Consider the following 18,774-nt stretch of genomic DNA (forward strand, 5'->3'; position numbering starts at 1 on the left):
AGGTCTATTAGGCCTTAAGTAATTCTTGAATGGTGTCAGTTGGTTTAACCGCCAGAAGGCAAGAGCAGAGACACAGGTAAGTAGATGCAACCTGTTATTTATCAGCCATACCACAGTGATTTGCCTTAGAAGTGTATTGACTGTTGTTTTATATAAGGGGGATATTAAAGTTTGCAATGCTTGTTATTATGAACTGTTATTCTCTGGTACCGCACCATCTTCTATTGTTTAAATTCAGTTTATTGGTCACTACTTCACAGCATAACAGCCAGTTGTAAATATCATTCCATTCAGCAGATGAAAAAGCTTCATTCTTCCTTTTCCCTCCTATTTTGTTAATGAGATTTATTCAATTGATACATAACAATTGTTTAAACTAATAGTGGGATTTTAACTCCCATTCATAGTGTAGTGTTTTTATGCCAGCAGATTGTGTTAATACAACTTTCATTACTACACACACAAACCCCCCACAACTATTAGGGCTACTAATTCTTCTGAAAAGTCATGTATTTATGCTCATTATTTTATTCCGAGATAAAATCTTCTACAGAAAAGCCTTCCGACTTCTTAAATTATCTGCCGTACACTTACTAGTATATTCTGGTAGTCTGGAAATATAATGTGAGGCAAAATCAATATTTTTGCCTGCAGATTTTTAATGTGTTGTGGATACTAATTTTTTTTAAGGTGCTGAAGGCAATTAGAGCTGTGGAGAATCGATGCTTCTGAAAATTAATTCACTTATGCAGATGTCAAAATATACAAGCTGTAGGGATGAGGACCTGAATTCTTTATTCCCCAGTCACTGCAATCTACTGCTAAGGCTGTAATTGAAAAATAATCTTGAAATCTTGTGGGAAAAATTGTGATGCCAAAGCACAGATGAGAACGTGAATAAGAAACAAACACATAGTGCACACTTCTATGTGGGTTGAAGAGGACGTGTAATGATATCTGCAGTCCTTCCTCTCGAAGAATTATAGGAACTACAGCCTGATTTAGAAATAGAAAGACATTTTTTCTTCCTTTTTTTTTTTTTTAATTCTTGCCCCCCCCCCAAAAAAAAAAAAAAAAAAGACAATAATGAGAAGTATCAAATTGGAAAAATTTATACGATCTTCACAAGATCATCATGGAAGACATACCATTCACCCTTCAGGCTGATGTTTAAGGTATTCAGCTGGGATTTGGGAGATTTGTGTCTTCTACTTAAGAGGATTTAAACCCACATTAATCAGATTCCAAGAGTATTTTTTAGCCAGGAATGTGAGTTTATGAAAATCTCTCATGTTGACACTGCTACAGACTGTTGTACATAAACATTTATTGCATTAGGGACTGAAACTCATAACCATCTTTTTACTGTATAAGTCTGTGAATCTCTAAGCTACAAAAAGAGATAGACACACAGGCACAATCTCTTATCTCCCAGTAAATACCCAGTGGAAGCAAATTTTTTGTTTTAGGTTGAACCAGGTGTTACATTGGGCCAAACAAACAAACAAACAAAACCAACCTGAATAATCATACAGTCATTTCTAGCATGCACACAGCTTTTCTAGCAGAAACAGTGCTCGAGGACTCCTTCAGCCACCAAACACACTTGACAGGAGAAGTGAGCCCTTCCCAAGATAATTTTGTCTGCCCCATTCTCCTGCATGCTGGTTGATGATGAGGTGTTCCCAAAGAACCCGTTGCTTTCCTCCCCCGATATTCTTTATGGTGGTTTTCATTTAAATAGTTACATAAAACCTGTATCTGAAAGATGGACCTATGAAGTGTATTATGGAACACAACACTAGTGTTCCACACCTGTTCTCAGTCTGTATGTGGTGTGTGCTCATAGAACTTGAATTTGTGTCTTTTTCTTTTTTTTTCTTTTATTTTGTTAAAAAACTACAGTTAGGAAATTTTAATAGTCATAAGTGAAAAAAACAGTTAGTCTTCAGTGAATTAAATCACCTTTGAGGATGCCTTTTCTTTCCTTTCCTTTCCTCTTTTTGTACTCTGAACCTGACGTATAGTGTACCACTCCCTTTCTTGCACAGCAATACTGACTTTTACAGAAGCTTCATTTTGTGACACAATTTATACACATTGCCTTATGGTTGTTGTGTCATAGGCATTTATGTATGCTCTGACTACGGTTTCTGAGCACTGCGCAGTCTATAATGGATGACCTTTGCAACACTCTTATGAGGAAGCATATCATTATAATTCTCAGTTAACAGCTGGGAATCTGAAACTTTGAGAGACTGAGTTGCTTGAGGTGACACAGAAGATCTGTGGAAAAACCCTCCCAAAATCCGGGCTAACAGTCTGAACTGTTTGCCTTTTGTAGAGGTGTCGATAGTTTAAGAGATGAGAAAGACTTTGAAAGAATACCATAGCAGTGCCTCACCTAGATTGCTTTGAAGAGATAATTTTTGCTTTCCCTTAAAGTTCTGCTGTAATATTCTTAATCGCTCCAGTAATATTCTCATATCTAAGAAATACCTAGTCCCAGTTGACAGAATAATTATCAAATTAAGTAAATGAGTTTATAGTATCTCTAACCGGTGCCTCTGGAGCTCAATTGCTTATCAGGGATCTGCCAGATATAAATTTTACTTTAATCTGCCCAAGCCACAAGAAGTTTGAAATCCTGTTACCAGCAAAGCTTCTTCTCTCCTCACATCCATCCGGTATGTTGATTTAGATCAGCAGAGATGAATAAAATAATTATTTTTTTACTACAGATAATCAGTAACAGCCAAGTGGATCTACTGTAAGCACATCCCATGATCACAGATCCAATCCCTGAACTCATTAAACTTCTAGAGGCATTATAAAATCCATATTTTCCTTGTAAAAGAAGAAAGTTAACGGAAGGTAGTTTTGCTACCTGAACATTCATGGGAATTAGCTGTTAAGCTTTTCTGGTGGAAGAAGTTTGGAGAGGGATGTTACACCTGAGAATCACAGCAATTATGCTCCAAGCAAGGAGCATCCTCTGCCACAGCAATAGCTACGCTCCATTCAAGTGTAGCTCCTATGTTTTCAGTATAGGATAGAGACTTGATAGAAAAATGTACATTTACATTAAATGCCCTGCAGCACTTTAAAGGGTTGCTGCCATATAATATATTGTGTAAAAAGAGCTGGAGGCAAGCAAGGTGTGAACAAAATTCCTTTTTTATAAATGTTCTTAATTAAATTCACAGTTGCTTCTTAGTGTTCTGGGAAGGAAATCTTTTACATCTGTTTCTCAGATTTCTGGTTGTATACAGTAGATTGATGTTAAATAGACAGATTTTGAAAGAAATTTTAGCCACTAAAGGTGCAGAAAAACACCTAATAAAATGTTGAAAACTTCTATAACATAAATCCAAATTAATCTGATGCTAGATACCTTTTGAAAGTCTTGTGACAATGTCATCTGCAGCTTTTACTGCCTAAATATCTTTCAGTGTCTGACCTTGTTTCATCAATTAAAAAACTGGCCTGAAGTCACTTGCACACATAGAACACCTCATCTCTAATCAAAATTCATATATTCCTCTGCATCTTACAATGTGTAACCAATTTCATAGGGAGCTGAGTGTATAGCATCTGCTTGTGCTGACAAATATTTGCTTCTTTGAATATTCCCTCTCAATTGAATTTCTTTTCTTGAAATCAGGATGCTGCACAGGGCCTTTCATGTATTAAGTAATGTTAGTCTAAAACACAAGTCCGTTTTGGAAATTCCAAGGTGTCAAATAATGTACTGCTCCAAAATGGGAGAAAAGAAATTGAGCTGTATTATTGTTGTTATTATTTTAACTTTGGTCTGAAAAAATCCAAGTGACATTTCATTGTGAAATATTTAATGTGTTTCTGAAATCCCCTGCCATTGCAGTGAGTCTGGAAACTTGAAAGCCAGAGCTTTTGATGCTTGTATGTTACTGAAAGAAGAGAACCCTAGGGGACACAGCTCACTATCATCAAACTAGACAAATTGCTGCCGTGTGAGAGTCATGAAGGAAAGAACCATTTTTCCACTGAAAGTTTTGAAACATCTACAGTCATATGGCAAGTGGTTCCTTTAGCTGAGAAGAGGAGAGTGTAGTGCTGATGGAAAATTCCTCTTCAGCTGTTTTTGAGGGTTGACCTTGTAGGCTGCTAGTCTTGAACAAGGGCCGAGGTAGCTCATACCTCTCTGTGACTGCTGAAGCCTGCTGTCACAGACTGGAACTATCTCAGGAAGAGCAGCTGTCGCCTTGGAAATCCCCAGAAAAAATGTAAATATAAATTGTATTCCACCACTTAGGCAAGTACGTGGTTTTCCAGTAGCACTGTTCCTTGCTGAAGGCCATGCCCTTCTATGCATCAAATGAAACCATACTTTCATACCACATGTAATTAGACTGTTGACATTATTACCATGAAAGGTCATTGGAAAAAAAAAAAATAAATCAGACCTCTAGATGGATATTAGAAATATTCACATTCCCATAATGAATAAAATATTGGAGGACTCATTAAATCTTTAGAAATCTTCAGAATTCAAGCCTATTTCTAATTACAAAAGGTACCTTGATTCCCCTCAGTTTGCCTAATACTGTCCTTGTGGGAAAGGGATATTAAAAAGGATTGCCACTGTCCATTTTCAGTTTCTTCTTAGGCATCTAATTAGTGATATCTGAAACTCTTCATCTTTAGAGTCTCTGGATAAGCAGTACATAGGAAAGACCTAAGGTTTTTTTATAGGTAAAGCAGGTTCCAGTGGAAGATATGGGAAGAAAGTAATGGCAATCTCACTGGTGCTGGCAGGTGGTAGAAAATTACTAGCTGTTCTGCATGCAGTTCAAAGAATAATGACTTTAAGGGTTCCTTGAGTACTGTGGATAAAGAGATTGCATAATTTAATATGTACTGTAACATTAATGGAATATATAGTGAAGATAAGGTGATTTTTGTGGTTCAGACATACTTAGTTTGCATTTTTCTGCTTTTGTTTCAAATGTTAGAAGTGTTGCATTTCAAAGTTGTGTGTGAATATTGTCTTGGCATTTCAAATGCAGTTTCAGATACTGTACTTTGCATGTAGCCAGCATGGTTTTATCATGGATGTAGCCTGACTCAATTAGAGATTTAAGCTAAGTATGACTCATTGGGGGAAAAATGGATTGGAGGAGGGAATACTGTACCACTTTATTTAGACATACTGAAAACTGACATTGCTTTGTTTAGTACTTGAACTATCTATTCCATGTAGTTCGGAAACTGCAGGTTGAGGAAGGTCAGTTTTTGTGCTTGGAACATAATAACGTTATTATTTTGTTATGGAGAGAATGATCATTCTTCTTTGAAGACTATTTGAAGTCATCCGAAGTTAAAAGCCAAGGAAAAGTTAATGCTGATATTTCTGGATGGTCTAATTATTCAAAATCCCAGTTTGTTGAAACAAGCCAATTGGGAGACACTCTCTTTTTGTACTGTATTTTTCTATTAGCTCTATTTTTCCTTTAAAATGCATACATAACTTCACTTACGCAATACTAAATACAAATATTAAGTTCCTTTCATAATTCAGTTGAGTTCATAAAATAAACTTACTGTTTTGGGGTTTTTTTTTCTCTAAAAAGAGTGTGTAGTAATTCTGCCAACATTCTCTGTTGTGACTCAGTAGTGGTGTGCTACTTCTTCCTTACAAATTATGGAATGTTAGCTAGTGCTTTACAGCTACTAGTGATCAGAACCAATAGATTAACCTCAGTTAGAATGCATGCATGATATTGATACCTATTCTGATGCAGAAATACAGGACAAAACATTTAACTTCTGTGACTACACTGAACAGGTTGAGTGTTTGAAGTGTGGATGAGCCAGCAGCTGCTATAATGACAAAGAAAGAGCAGTAAAATCAGTTACGCTGTACAGTGTGTCCAAACAAATAGGTACAATCTCAAAGTAATTCATAAGACCATGGTAAGACTCCATCTTAATCGTTCCATCTGCTTTCTTGCTCACCTTGCCTGGTTTTCTGATGCATGAGGGAGCTTTCTGCTGGTCTTGTGGGGAAAGCATCTGAAACCTTGGGTCAGAGGTTGAGGAGGGAACCACAGCATTAAGTGTCATCCTTTCATGGTGACACCTGACCGACCACCTCTGGTGTTCCCTTGCTGTGACAGAGTGCTTTAACCTCTCTCTACCGTGAAGCGGCTTGATAGATGCAGTTTGCTGACTGATTACAGCTCAGCTTAGCAAACCTCGTGTGCCACAGAGCACAGCAGAGGGAGAGAAGGTTCACAGCACTGAGCTGCAGGACAGGTCGGGCTGCAGTGAACTGGGAGTCTGGAGCCACCTTGTGCTCAGGGAATAGGTTGAGAAGTGATTTGTGAGTGATCCAAGTTTGACTATTGGGATATTTGGAGGAAGGACATTTCAGTCTCTATCCCTTTTATTATAAATCATGACTTCCAGCCTTGCATGTCCTGGTGACATTGAAGAGGAGCTCAGCATGACCTTGGGTAGTTTTCCAGACTTCTATAGGTGACTTATTCTAGAGTAGTCAGAGTATCCTATTGCGTCTCTTTCTTCTTGACCTGCATTAGCTATAAATGCTGTCTGAATCATTCTGCAAAAATGAAGCAATTAAGTAAAATAATTTAATTTGAAAGTATACAAAAATAAAATTTTCTTTCTGCCCTTAGCTTACTTTAAGCAATGAATCATAGCAAGACTTGTATTTGCCTTAGTCATTCTAGCATACATCCATAATAAAGCTGTCTGCTTCACTGATTCAGATCAAAACCAGACTATTATTCTGTTGTCATTTCTGCATACCATATAGCATGACATTCACATGTTGCTTCTAAAAAGCATTTACTAGGGGACTATGGCAGAAGCCAATCAAAGTAAAACACTTTGAAGAAAGACTTCTTCATGAACAGCTTGTCAAACAGCTTTGAACCCAATCAAAGTAATAACTCCAAATTTTTCAAACTAGGGTTAGCAAGGATAAGATGGATTGCATTGACTTGAGCTTTGGAGCACTTTCATTGTTCAATGTTTAATTCTTTGTTGAAGGCTTAGTCCTTAAAAACTTATTTTATGGGCCATGTGTGAATGAAAACCTTTGTGCTGTCAAGTAACAACAAAAAGAAATCATGTGGCCAAATGCTGTATCCAGGATAAGCTGTTCACTTGGTCTTTCAAATATTTTCTTCTACTAATTCACATAAAGATGTCACTGATGGCTTAAACATTAAAGAAGCTTGACGCAAAAAGCTTGTGCTGCATGCCAGAGACACAAGAAGTGAGAAAATAGCCCGTTATGGCCAGCAAAGACTTCCTCTTGGTTTTTTGTTGGATCACAAAATTGACATTTCTTGAGGTTTTTAGAAACCCTCTGGTCTCACCTGTGTATACTAAACCCCATTCACTTTCAACTGGAAGTTGAACCCAATGACTTATTTGTACTGAAATATTCCAGTCCTTACATATTTTAAATATTCTGTCCCATCAGCATAAATGTTGCCAGTAACCCAGATAATTTTAACAGGAAAAACATGTCGTATAACAAGGAGAAAAATCTCCAGGGTTTTCCCAGTCATATAGGGGAAAAAAAAAAAATACTTTTTGCATCTCAAAAGTGGCAGCCAGTTTGAAATCTATGTGAGGAAGGCAGCATCTAGGAAGGAGGACTTTCCTCACCAGCATACTGCACCAGATTGTGTCTAACTGCACAAATCCCTGAGGCTCCAGAGAAGACTTGCTCTCCTACCTAAATACATCTGGCCAATTGTGCATCAGGAAAACAAGCGTTCATGTGAATCCCTTTCAGGAGACCAGCTGAAGCCCTGGAGCATGAGATTTGATTAAATTATTGGCCTCATGCTGCACTGAACTGTAGGGGGCATGTGGAGGGAAGCCCATGGTCGCCTGCTATGCCGAGTGCCATGGAGAAAGGGTGCAGCCAGAATTATAGACTAAGGGAAGCTCGAGTATGCTGCCAAACCTTCTTGCCCAGTCACCTGTAATATGAAAGTTCTCTGATTACTTAAAGAAGCTGTATGAAAACTTTTTGTTTCAAAGATATTATATATCTCCTAGACATAGTGAACATTCTGCTTTTCTTTTTAGGCCAGTGTTTGCCATTTTATTATCAGTATTTACCTTGTGATGATTCTGTATCCTGTTTAGGATTTTCATTTTGTTCCTTATATGCCTAAAAATGCCTTTTCTTTGTCTTTAATCCTTACGGTGAGTTTACTGTGAAAGCCACTGGACCTTGATTCTTTCAGTTTCCATTTCTATTACTCTACATTTTATAGTACAGATGCACTTTCTTATCCCCCTTTCACTCCATGCTTCTTGGTTTTGTAGTAAACACCATGATTTTTCGTCTCCCAGGCTGTTCCTATACCTGGGCTTCTTGGATACTAAGCTTTTGATCTTTCTGGAGTTCTAAAGGGCCATTTCAGTTGTAGAGGTCCCTATTTCAGTGAAAGATTTGCATTTGCAATGTGTGTTTTCCTAAGTGTTTGGGAAATTAGTTTTCATCATTAAAACACTATGTGCATTATAATAATACATAAAGACAGCAGATGTGGTAAGAAAGGACATGGAAGAGACCAAGGCATTCAATATAATTTTCGCCACAATCTTTACTTGTAAGACCACTGGGAAAGTCTGGTGCAAGGACAACTTACCCTCGTAGAGAAGGATCAGGTTTAATGAATTAGTTTAAATGAATTGGACGTATACAAGTCCATGGGACCTGATGGGGTGCACCCAAGAGTGGTGAGGGAGCTGGCCAATGTCATTGCAAGGCCACTGTTGATAATCTTTGAAAGGTCTTGGAGATTGGGGGAGGTTCCTGAGAACTGGAAGAATGCTACTGTCACTCCTGTCTTTAAGAAAGGCAAGAAGGAGGATTGAGGGAACTACAGGTGGGTCAATCCCACTTTGATCCCTGGGAAGGTGACAGAGCAAATAATCCTGGAAATCATTTCCAAACATATGAAAGACAGTAAGGTACTTGGGAGTAGGCAGCATAGATTTATGAGAAGGAAGCCGTGCTTCATCATAACATAATGTAACACCTTTCAATACAAAAGGCTGTTGAATATTTGTATTTTTGGACTCTTCATTTCAACTTTGTTCCCTATTTGTTTATTTCCATCTTATTGGTCAGAACCAAATTTTGGTTCTAGATTTAATTTGAGCACTTACCACTGAGCAGAAGTTCTCAAGCATGCTTTTCTGTCAACAGCTCACCCAAGGACACAATATTGCTTCCATGTTCTTTTCATTTGAAGGTTTGTGTTTGAGTCAGTTAATAGTCTGTAAGGAATTCTGAGTATTGACATGGTTTGAAAAAGGTTCTGAAGCATCTCTTCTAAAGTTGTCAAACCAACCACTTATGACCTTGTAGCCTGTTAGTGACATTTTCTTTTAAATATTTTTATGCTTTCTATCCATGCTAAGTAATTAAACCTGGGAGAAGCACTCTGATTTACCTGGACAGTCCCAGTGCAGATGCCACCATACCTGCAATACATGGCATGTGGTTACATGCGTGATCTGCTGTGACATTTGCCCTTTGGACTATCAGAGTTACGTTGTTTAAATCTTGTTCTTTCCCTGTTGTCTTTTGTCATTAAGGAAGTATGGAGGAATTGTATGTATTATTTTTATAGTATTTTGTATGCATTGCAGCTGATTGGTCTGAAATGATCCTGCCTGGATATGTACCATTACACAAATACAATCTGAAATAAGGAAACACAGAAATGAGATGGTGTGAAAGATAACAGCGATTACAGAGGAGTTATGACTCCCACCATTGTTGCGTGGACAGTAGCTACTTCCCTGTCTGCATCTTGACAAGGACGGTGGCTTCTTCTCAAAGTGAAGCATAGGTTGCTAAAGGAAAACCTTGCACTGTTAGGACCCGTTGCCTCCAGATCTAGAAAAATGGTAGAATTGACTGATCTATGAGGAACTACCTTCATACCATGGGACAGAGAGGCACAACAGAGATGTTGTGAAATAATTTGAAGTGTTTTAGCCTGTTTAGATCTGCAAGGGTAACAGTGTGAGCAGGTTTTGGTCCAGAGACCACCTTGTGGAATGATCGAGTTGGAGGTTCTTAATCCAAAGGAGATGATGAAGAGGATGCTTTGATAGGGAAGTGGACGCTAAAGGCGCAAATGCAGAAGGGTTGTGGAAGAGGTAGCCAGAGGCAGTGTGATAGCCAGTGTAAACCCTTTGGGGTAGGGTCTGTGTTCTTATGTATGAACTCGGAGTTGGGAATGCAGCCTCACTGCTGCACGCCAAAGGTGGATTTAGTAGAATTTACTAGGACTTGCCATTCCCCCACTAGCAGCAATCAGTAAAATGTGCATACTTCTGTCGCAGGACATAATCATAAAACAGTGTTGTACAGCCTACCAATTTAGATCAGAACAGTGTCTACTCAGGTTGTGCGCTACTGTGAGACAAATCTTTCCTAATAATAGAGAGGTCATTTCTGCACTGTTTTTATTTTTTTATTGTGTGCTAATGTCATGAGTAGATGGCTTTACTTTCAATGTTTTTCCAGTATGCCAGTTTTTGCAATGAAAAGCTAGAATAATACTCATGGTGTAACCCTGCTGATTTCCAGTTTTTATGAGCAAACTAATGCCTGAAAAAAAGAAAAACAAACAATCAAAATGCTTTCCAGCTATAAGTACAATATTTTATTTTGGGTATAGTGTGCATTGATACTATTAATGCACTTATTTATTAACCTCTTCACTTTCATGAAATTTACAATTTACATGTAATAAAACACCATTTTGTGATGTATATTTAGATTTTCTTAGGACAATATTTGACTTATTTTGCAATAAGCAATAGTAAAGTGGAAGGGGGAGGAGCAAGATGTTTTTGTCAGAAACTATACAAGTTAAAAAAAGCTGGCTGCTACATGCTTGGCTGATTACTGAAATGCTGGAAGAAATGTTACTAAGTGTGGAATTACATCATCTTTCCTCTATACACGGAAAAAGCCCAAGGAAATATCATTTGTCATAAGATCTATGCCCCATAATCTGGAATGCCACTTTACTGCTAAGAGCAAAAGGATAAAAAACCCCAAACAAACAAGCAAAAATTAAACAAAAAACGCCAAGAGCCTAAAGAAGGTAGTAGTGAACAATTCAAATTAAATCAGCTCTTTACTGAAGCAACAAAGCGGGAGGAGGAAAAATTCCTTTAATTTATTTAATAATTACAGTTCAAAGAGAATAAAAAAAGCAACAGTGCATAGAGAAGATTGTGCACATTAATATTCCTTTTATATTTTGTTCTGTATCTCTACAGATAGTTATGATTATTTATAAAATCTGACACTGGAATGATAAACATTTAGTTAATGCCTTTTTTTGCCTGCAGATCTGAATCCAGTTTCCTTGTCCAAGACTGCAAAGGAGAGCGTAGCACAGGGGACTCCCTCAACATGTAGAAAGGGACAGGCCAGAGTAGCCTCCTCTCCCTCCACAACTGAGGATCACGTAGTGTTGTCTATGTGCATCGCTGCACTGGTGACAGACCCGTGGTGATGTGTGCTGACTCCTCGCTCTCTGAATGATGTGTTTTGCTGAGGGCTTGGAACGGCCACAGGCTCCATGATCCAGAAGCTGGACCTCAGACAACTCCTTGAGTAGCAGAAATAAAGCCCCTGCTTAGCTGAGCCCAAGCAGGATGGATGGACTTTGTGCTAAGGTTCCCATTGTCCTGCTTCCCATGGTGCAAACATCATGTGTTGGACTTTCCACAGGCATGGAGAGAGGAAGAGATTCAACCTCCTCCAGCTGCAGGAAACTAGAGGTTGGAAGCCACAAAAGCAATGGTTGTGTTTGTTTCAAAGGAACAGGCAGGATCTTTCTTGCTGCCTTATTTTCAGGAGTTATATACATTTCTGTGATGGACAAATGCAGATATTTTGTGGATCAGAGCTGAACATACAGATTTAGAGTAAAAATAAAAACAGATTGAGCCTTCTGTGGCTTCTTGACCTCCACTGAAAAATACCCAAACTAATCAAATTCTCTCTAGACAGAGGTTTAGTTAGTATTTCCAGTGGGCAGTTAATGTGAATTGCTGCTATTATGAAGCATCTGCAGGCTTTTCAGGAAGATAAGGTCAAGTGTGTTCAAACCAGACAGTACAGAGTTGAAACTGGCCAGTGGTGTTCACTGAAGCTTCTTCTGTTTCAGAATAAATAAATGGCACTCACAGAGTGAAACTGTGGTGTTTTCTTTTTTGAATAGAAAGGAGACATATGTATGAAGACAAAATAAATGAGCCTCAATGTGAATCAGACTGGGGTTGGAACAAGAGTAGGACACAGCACCTTTCTTGCCATCCATGATACCAGCACTTCATAACATGCTGCTGGTGGACCTCACAGTTGGCTGTGACTCATAAATCCATGATAATTCAGGACATGCTAGCTGAAGAGCTGTTGTTCTCCATGTTTGTACTTTCCCCTGTGCACACACTAGAGATATTCTATACTAATACACCAAATAGAATACACCAACCGATACACCCTTGTTTTGCAAGGCAGGAGGTTGGTGGCAGACCGGTCAGAAGTGTGCTGTGGCCCACTCAAATTCCTCGTAATTCAGTGTCTTTTAATTTAAAACTATAAGGGATCTTTAGACTTCAGAGTTCGCTGTCCAGCTCTTGGCCTGAAATAGTTAATTCCTTAAACTGCAGCTCATGTTACAAAGCTGATTTGCAGGCATTTGATGTTGCTTTGAGAATGTGCTTTGAGCATGGAGAGACTTCTGTTTTTGTAAGTTTTTGAGGTTTCACTGTTTCGTTGCTTCTTTTTTATGGCGGGGCAGCTAAGAGATAAATATCTTTCATAGCGTTCAACCTGAAATATAGAAATAATGAAACAGAGGTCTAGTGTCAGTACTGAACAGTGAAAGAAAAAAAGAATCTGTGGAAAGTACAGTAGGTGTGGTGGTGGTGGTGTTTTTTGGTTTTTGGTGATTTTTTTCCTAAAGTACTTTACCACTCTTCTGAAACAGACTATAGAAAAACTGTAATTAGCCAGTCAAAATATAAGGAATCGGATTACTAATGAAATGCTCATTTGTGACTAAATTCTGGTCCTGCTGAAGACACTGGAAACAAAGGATGTGGAGAACCTCAGCTGAAGTGCCGAGTACCTTTCAGGACTGGGTGTCTCTTTCCAAAGAATTGGAAAGATGTATCTGAGATTCACCTGCAGCAAAGGAAGTCTTGGCATGACAAGACAGGGATGGCACCATTCAGAAGAGCTGTCTTGGATGGAAATAACAGTTGCTCTGATTATAGCTTCCCTTGGTTCTTCCAGGTGTGTCTGCTCAGCTGACCAGCACTCGCCTCCGTCGGAACACCTCCGTGGGCACCCCGTTCTGGATGGCTCCAGAGGTTAGATTCATCTTTCAAAACATTTTGGCAGTGATATTCAAGCTGCCGCATTCTGCATTTCTGCTCTTTGTCTTTCTTCCTGACCACTGGACCTTTCACCAAATGAAGTAGCAATGCACTTTAAAAAAGTGTTTAAAACTTTTTTTTTTCTTATGTGTTTGCAAGGAGTAAGTTAAAATGGGGTTTATTTTTAAAATTACAAGTTTATAGCCAGAGAGCAAGATGTTGAATTGCTTACTAAAATGTTAAAGAGAGTACTACCGTTGCTTTGCTCCAGTCTTCCAAGCTCTGAAACTATGGGTATCTCCCCATGGATGGAAGGAGCCCCACGTGGTACTGTGATGCATTATAGCATTTATTTTTTGATGCATATGAAGATGCATTTTAAGCTGAGGCAGGAAAAATATTTCATTATAAATAAGCCTATGTGCCTGCACTATTTGTGTGCACACAAACACATGCATATACACCTATTTATAGCACATGAAACTACTCTGTTTATACACATGCATTTTTATAAACATGCCCTGTTTATACACATTCATCTAGCCATGTAGCTAACAGGATACACATTGCTTTAGACCTGTAGCTAATGGGGTGAAAAATTCTAGATTAATCCAACATTGTGGATAAGCTGAAATGTATATGAAATTAAAAGCATTTACTGTAGTCCAGTGGCTATCACATTGTCAAGAAATTAACTTGATCTTTAAACTAGCTGATATGGCTGAATAAGGACCCAGTTGGAGATAGAGAATTCAACTCCTGCTCTCCTGCTTGTTTCACTTCATAGAGAGAGCAAAATAGCTCCATTAGTTATTTTGCAGGAATAATCCATAGAAAAGAGATTTAGCTGAGTTTCCTGCTACTTCCCTCAACCATAGGATCCAGTTTACCATCTGCAGCTGAAAAAGCCAAGGACTGGCACCCTTTGTCAGATCAGGGAACATCTAGTCAGAGAACCTGGTGTTCACAGGTACCTGCTTTTTCTCATTGAAACATTGCTTTTTTTTCAACAGCAGGATGTTTTGGCTTGCTAAATGTATGCATGTTTGTTTATTTCACCCAGTATCTCCATCCTGTAAGAGATTCCCCCAGCTGTGGGTATATTATTAAATTCAGACCTTTGACCATCCAGTGACTACCCCAGTCTTTTTCTCCAACAGGTGATTGCCTGTGAGCAGCAGCTAGATAGCTCCTATGATGCCAGGTGTGATGCATGGTCACTGGGTATTACTGCAATAGAGTTGGGAGATGGAGATCCACCCCTTGCTGATTTGCACCCTATGAGGGCACTCTTCAAAATACCCAGGTAATATCTTGATGTGTTTATTTCTTGCTGGGTTAGACTGAACTTTTTCTTTAACTGTTACGTTCTTCAAACTTAAACTGTATAAGTATGTGGAGTTTCTTCATATTATTTATGCTAGGAGGATGTTAGAAACACTTTGTCCAGCGGTATTTTCTGCAGGATCTGCTTCAACCATGTGTACACATTGAGAAGTTCAGAGCTAGTTGTGGCTACATTTGAGAAACAGCCATAAGGCCTTCTCCTGAGTGGACGGCTGCCCAAGATACATGAGCACAGGTCTTAGCTGAGTCCCATATATTCTGTTACAAAGAACGACTTATGATAGAAATATGGAGTCTGAATATGCTACTGTGGTGAACAGACCCTGTACCTGTTCTCAAGAGTTGTCTCATGTCCTTTGAAGCAAAGTATTGTTCCACCACTGACATACATTTTGGTTGCCACTTTTCATTAGCTTGTGCTATTCCGGGCAGTTCCAGTGTTGCTGTCCGTGGGCAGTGCAAATAGCAATTTCTTTTGTGTTTTTCTTTGAAGCTGAAGATAAAAGTACCCAAAGCACAACTTTCAGGTTTGCAAAGAACATCAGTCTCAAAGTCTGTAGGAGATGATCACACAGGGGTTTGTGGATGTCACTCTAACAGCTGGAGCAGTACCACAGCAGTTGAGACCACATAGCACATGAGTGCTTCAAGTCCTTTTCAGCCAAGTCACTCAAATCAGTTTAAATAGCCTTCAGGTTTAAGAAGTCTTGGCTGACTTGGCACTGAAGCAGAGCATGAATGCTCTTCTCACCTTTACTTGCTGTGGGAAAAGTATTTACGAACTGTTGTGGTCAGTAATTTCAACTAGGCCTTCAAAAAAACACCTGGCTTATACCCCCACAAATACTGGGCACCTTTCTGCCCCAGAGCAAATGTAAGATCAATACCCTTTTACTCCATTAGCAAAACCTGAAAGTGATAGAGTAAACATTCAGCAGCAGAAGAATAACAGCTTTGATGATTGATTGAAAATAGACAGAAGAGTCTCCCCATCTATAGGTCATTCCTTTTGTCTTCATGACTGTACTCAGTGAAAATGACACCTGTGTTTGAATGGAAGACAACTGTCAAAAAAATTTGAATCGCATTAACACTTACAATAAACAGCTCTAACAACACAAAAGAAAGTAGTAGAATTTATTTATACTAGATCTGTATTGAGTTCTGATTATCTTCTGATGAATGAGAAATAGTTAATAAAGAGATAGCTCGTTCTGACACTTTGTTCAGCAGGTTGATTAATTTGGTCCTTTGGGGAAAACTTAAAATAGAAATTATTTTTAAAATTTCTCTTAAGAAAGTATATTATTTCAGGCTGGAAAAGAGCAACTTGCCATTACAAGTGAATAGTGATTAATGGGTTGTTAGTTTAATTTCCGTTTATTGATTTGATTGAAAAAAATATAGTGATTCTTAGCTATGCTTGGCATATCATCTCCATGCTATTTCTCCTTGTTAGTTATGTAAAGCAGGAGAATCAGCGAGGCATTGTATCATCTACCCATGCTCCTTCTACCAGTGGAAATCAATATCTTTTTTCAGTGGTCTTCTAAAATACATTACTCAGCCTGCCTTCAGACATTGTTTTTGTCAAGTGAGTAGCTTATTAACTTATCATCACACCGACCTTTGCAGGAATCCTCCTCCAACACTGCAGCAGCCTGAACTGTGGTCACCTGAATTCAATGACTTCATTAACAAGTGAGTAACAACTGGGACCACTGTAGCTGAATATGGAACATGTGTAAATGTTATGTGTAAAATATCTTTGCATTCTCTGTGGAAAGCTGTTGTTACTAATAATTTCCCTTAAAAACCTAGTTTGTAAACCCAATTTGACTTCCAAGTGAGACTCCAGATTTAAAACATGAAATAACAATATTTTAACACACTCGATATTTCTGTTTTTCTTAACTTACAGAATATTTAGTTTTAAAATGCAGTAACTTAAGTTGTTGGACTCATCAATTCCATGAAATCTTTACAATTTTCAGTACAGAACTGTTGTGATTAGGATGGATGTATTTATTATAGAGGTATAATTGAACTACAGACAAGCATTTCAAAACTTAACAGCGATCCCTCAATGATCATATGCTTTTTCTGCCAGCACAGGTGCTTGACTAAAGATTATGAGAAGCGTCCAACAGTATCTAGTCTTTTGCAGCATGATTTTATTAAGCAAATTGAAGGAAGAGAAAACGTACTACAAAGGCAACTCATGGAATTTATTGATGTTCATCAACAAATGGGAGTCACTGAAAAGGCAAGGTAAAAACAGCTAAAAAATTGACTAGTTGTGACAGTTTTGACACTTTCTCTTTTTCAGAATGGCTAGAACTTAGAGAAAGATTCATGTCTCATAACTGTAGTTGGCCAAAAAATAGAGAGTTTTATCTTTGGGGTCCCCTATAGAGCCAATGGAAAGAAAGAGGCATTGTGATTCACACATGGGATGAAACAATCTTTAGAAGTGCCTCCCCTTTCTCCTGTGACTCCAGATGCAGATTAGGATCCCAGGTTTCAGAAAGCAAAGGTTAGGCAAAACTAGTGTTTGGCATTTTCTTACATTTGCATTGTCAGCTGATGTTTTAAGTAAATATGCTAAAAGTAACTAGTCAGGTTCCTGCAAGAATTGAATGCTACTGACTGAAAGAAGTGATACCAGGCCTTGTTTTGCAAACTTCAAATCTTATGTCGTATTCAACAAATACTTTGTTTCTTCCACTAGTATTTAATATCAGTTCTGCCTGAATCACTTAGCACCTGATGGCTTTTATTTAAAACAAGTGAAAATGGCGTGGCTCTATTTTACAATTTTTAAAAACCACACTCAGTACACTGAAGTCATGTATCAGATGTGAAATGTGGTAGGAGATCAGTATTGATGTACTAGTGGCACAACTTCTCCTGTGCTTCAAGGTAAAGGATAACATTTTTTTTAATTGAACATAAAATCAAGTCTCTATTTTGGCATTATCATATGTATGGAAAAAGACTACTAAAATCTGCCACATTTCTTTTCACTCGTATTTGTAGTAACAATATATACAGCAGTCTTTGGTTCAAGTCTTGGAGAATTTTCTGTTTACTCAATCTGTTGAAGATAATAATGAAAAATATGCTTCTAATAATTTATGATTTTCAAGTTTTCATGGACTTTGTGTCAGTGGTTGTGGGATGAGTAGTAGTTTCTCTTTTCTGGCATTTCAGTAAAAGCCTATGCAGTTGGCTTAAATTTAAGCCTCAGACTGGATTTGTATGTTCTATAGGGTGCAGACTTGACATTTGCTTAATCTAGAAAGGTTCTGGAATTGAAACAAGCTGATTAGATATCAGTGCTGAGCACTAAAACAGCAACCTACTCCAGACTTTAAAAAAGGATTTATAAAACACAGGCTTTTTTTTAAAAAAAAAAAAATTCTTTCATTTTTTCATTTAAATGCTGCATGAGGCAAATTACATGAATTTTTCCTATACAAAGCAAAAAAGAAAGTGAGCTGATTTGCAAGTGCACAAAGTAGTCAAATGGCACAAGCATGATCTATTGGTACTTTCTCTGTCCTGTTTAGACTGTGTTTTATTGACTGATCACTCTTCATATGAACAGAGTTTAATGGAATGTTTTACTATGGGATGACGTTACCTATGCTTTTACAGTTGATCAAGTGTACTTTCTACATAAATGTTACCAAAGGAAGATGGAATTTGCTCTCTGAAAATAATAATAATTTTTATCTGAATATGTGCAAAAAAAAAAAAAAAGTCTTTAACTAAGGTGTAATTTAAATGTCACGGTTAAACTAGTAGCTTGGTCTGTAGTGTCCATATTTCAGTTTAACAGTTTTTAAATACTAACAAATAGGCTGATACTAGTTGAAACCTCATTTGCATTGATTTATCCAAGTCTTTTCATACCTGAGATCAGTGAAGGTAGTAGGAAAGACTGCAAGTAAAAGTCACATTTTACAGTCA

The 18,774-nt window shown here is 38.0% G+C and overlaps 1 protein-coding gene across 8 annotated transcripts in view; it reads left to right on the forward strand.

Moving 5' to 3' along the window:
- MYO3A (myosin IIIA) overlaps nt 1-18,774 on the forward strand; it is a 118,836-nt gene that overhangs the window by 34,836 nt on the left and 65,226 nt on the right. For all 8 annotated transcript variants that reach the window (XR_011737763.1, XM_071805248.1, XM_071805249.1 and 5 more), the window contains 4 exons: nt 13,370-13,446; nt 14,613-14,758; nt 16,435-16,500; nt 16,915-17,070. Coding sequence is in view for 7 of the 8 variants with exons in the window: in XM_071805248.1 (XP_071661349.1) it covers nt 13,370-13,446; nt 14,613-14,758; nt 16,435-16,500; nt 16,915-17,070 (445 nt within the window). In the remaining variant the exon portion in view is untranslated. The remainder of the gene's footprint in view (nt 1-13,369; nt 13,447-14,612; nt 14,759-16,434; nt 16,501-16,914; nt 17,071-18,774) is intronic.

The sequence above is a fragment of the Patagioenas fasciata genome, chromosome 2, assembly GCF_037038585.1.
Source record: "Patagioenas fasciata isolate bPatFas1 chromosome 2, bPatFas1.hap1, whole genome shotgun sequence".
NCBI lineage: Eukaryota > Metazoa > Chordata > Aves > Columbiformes > Columbidae > Patagioenas > Patagioenas fasciata.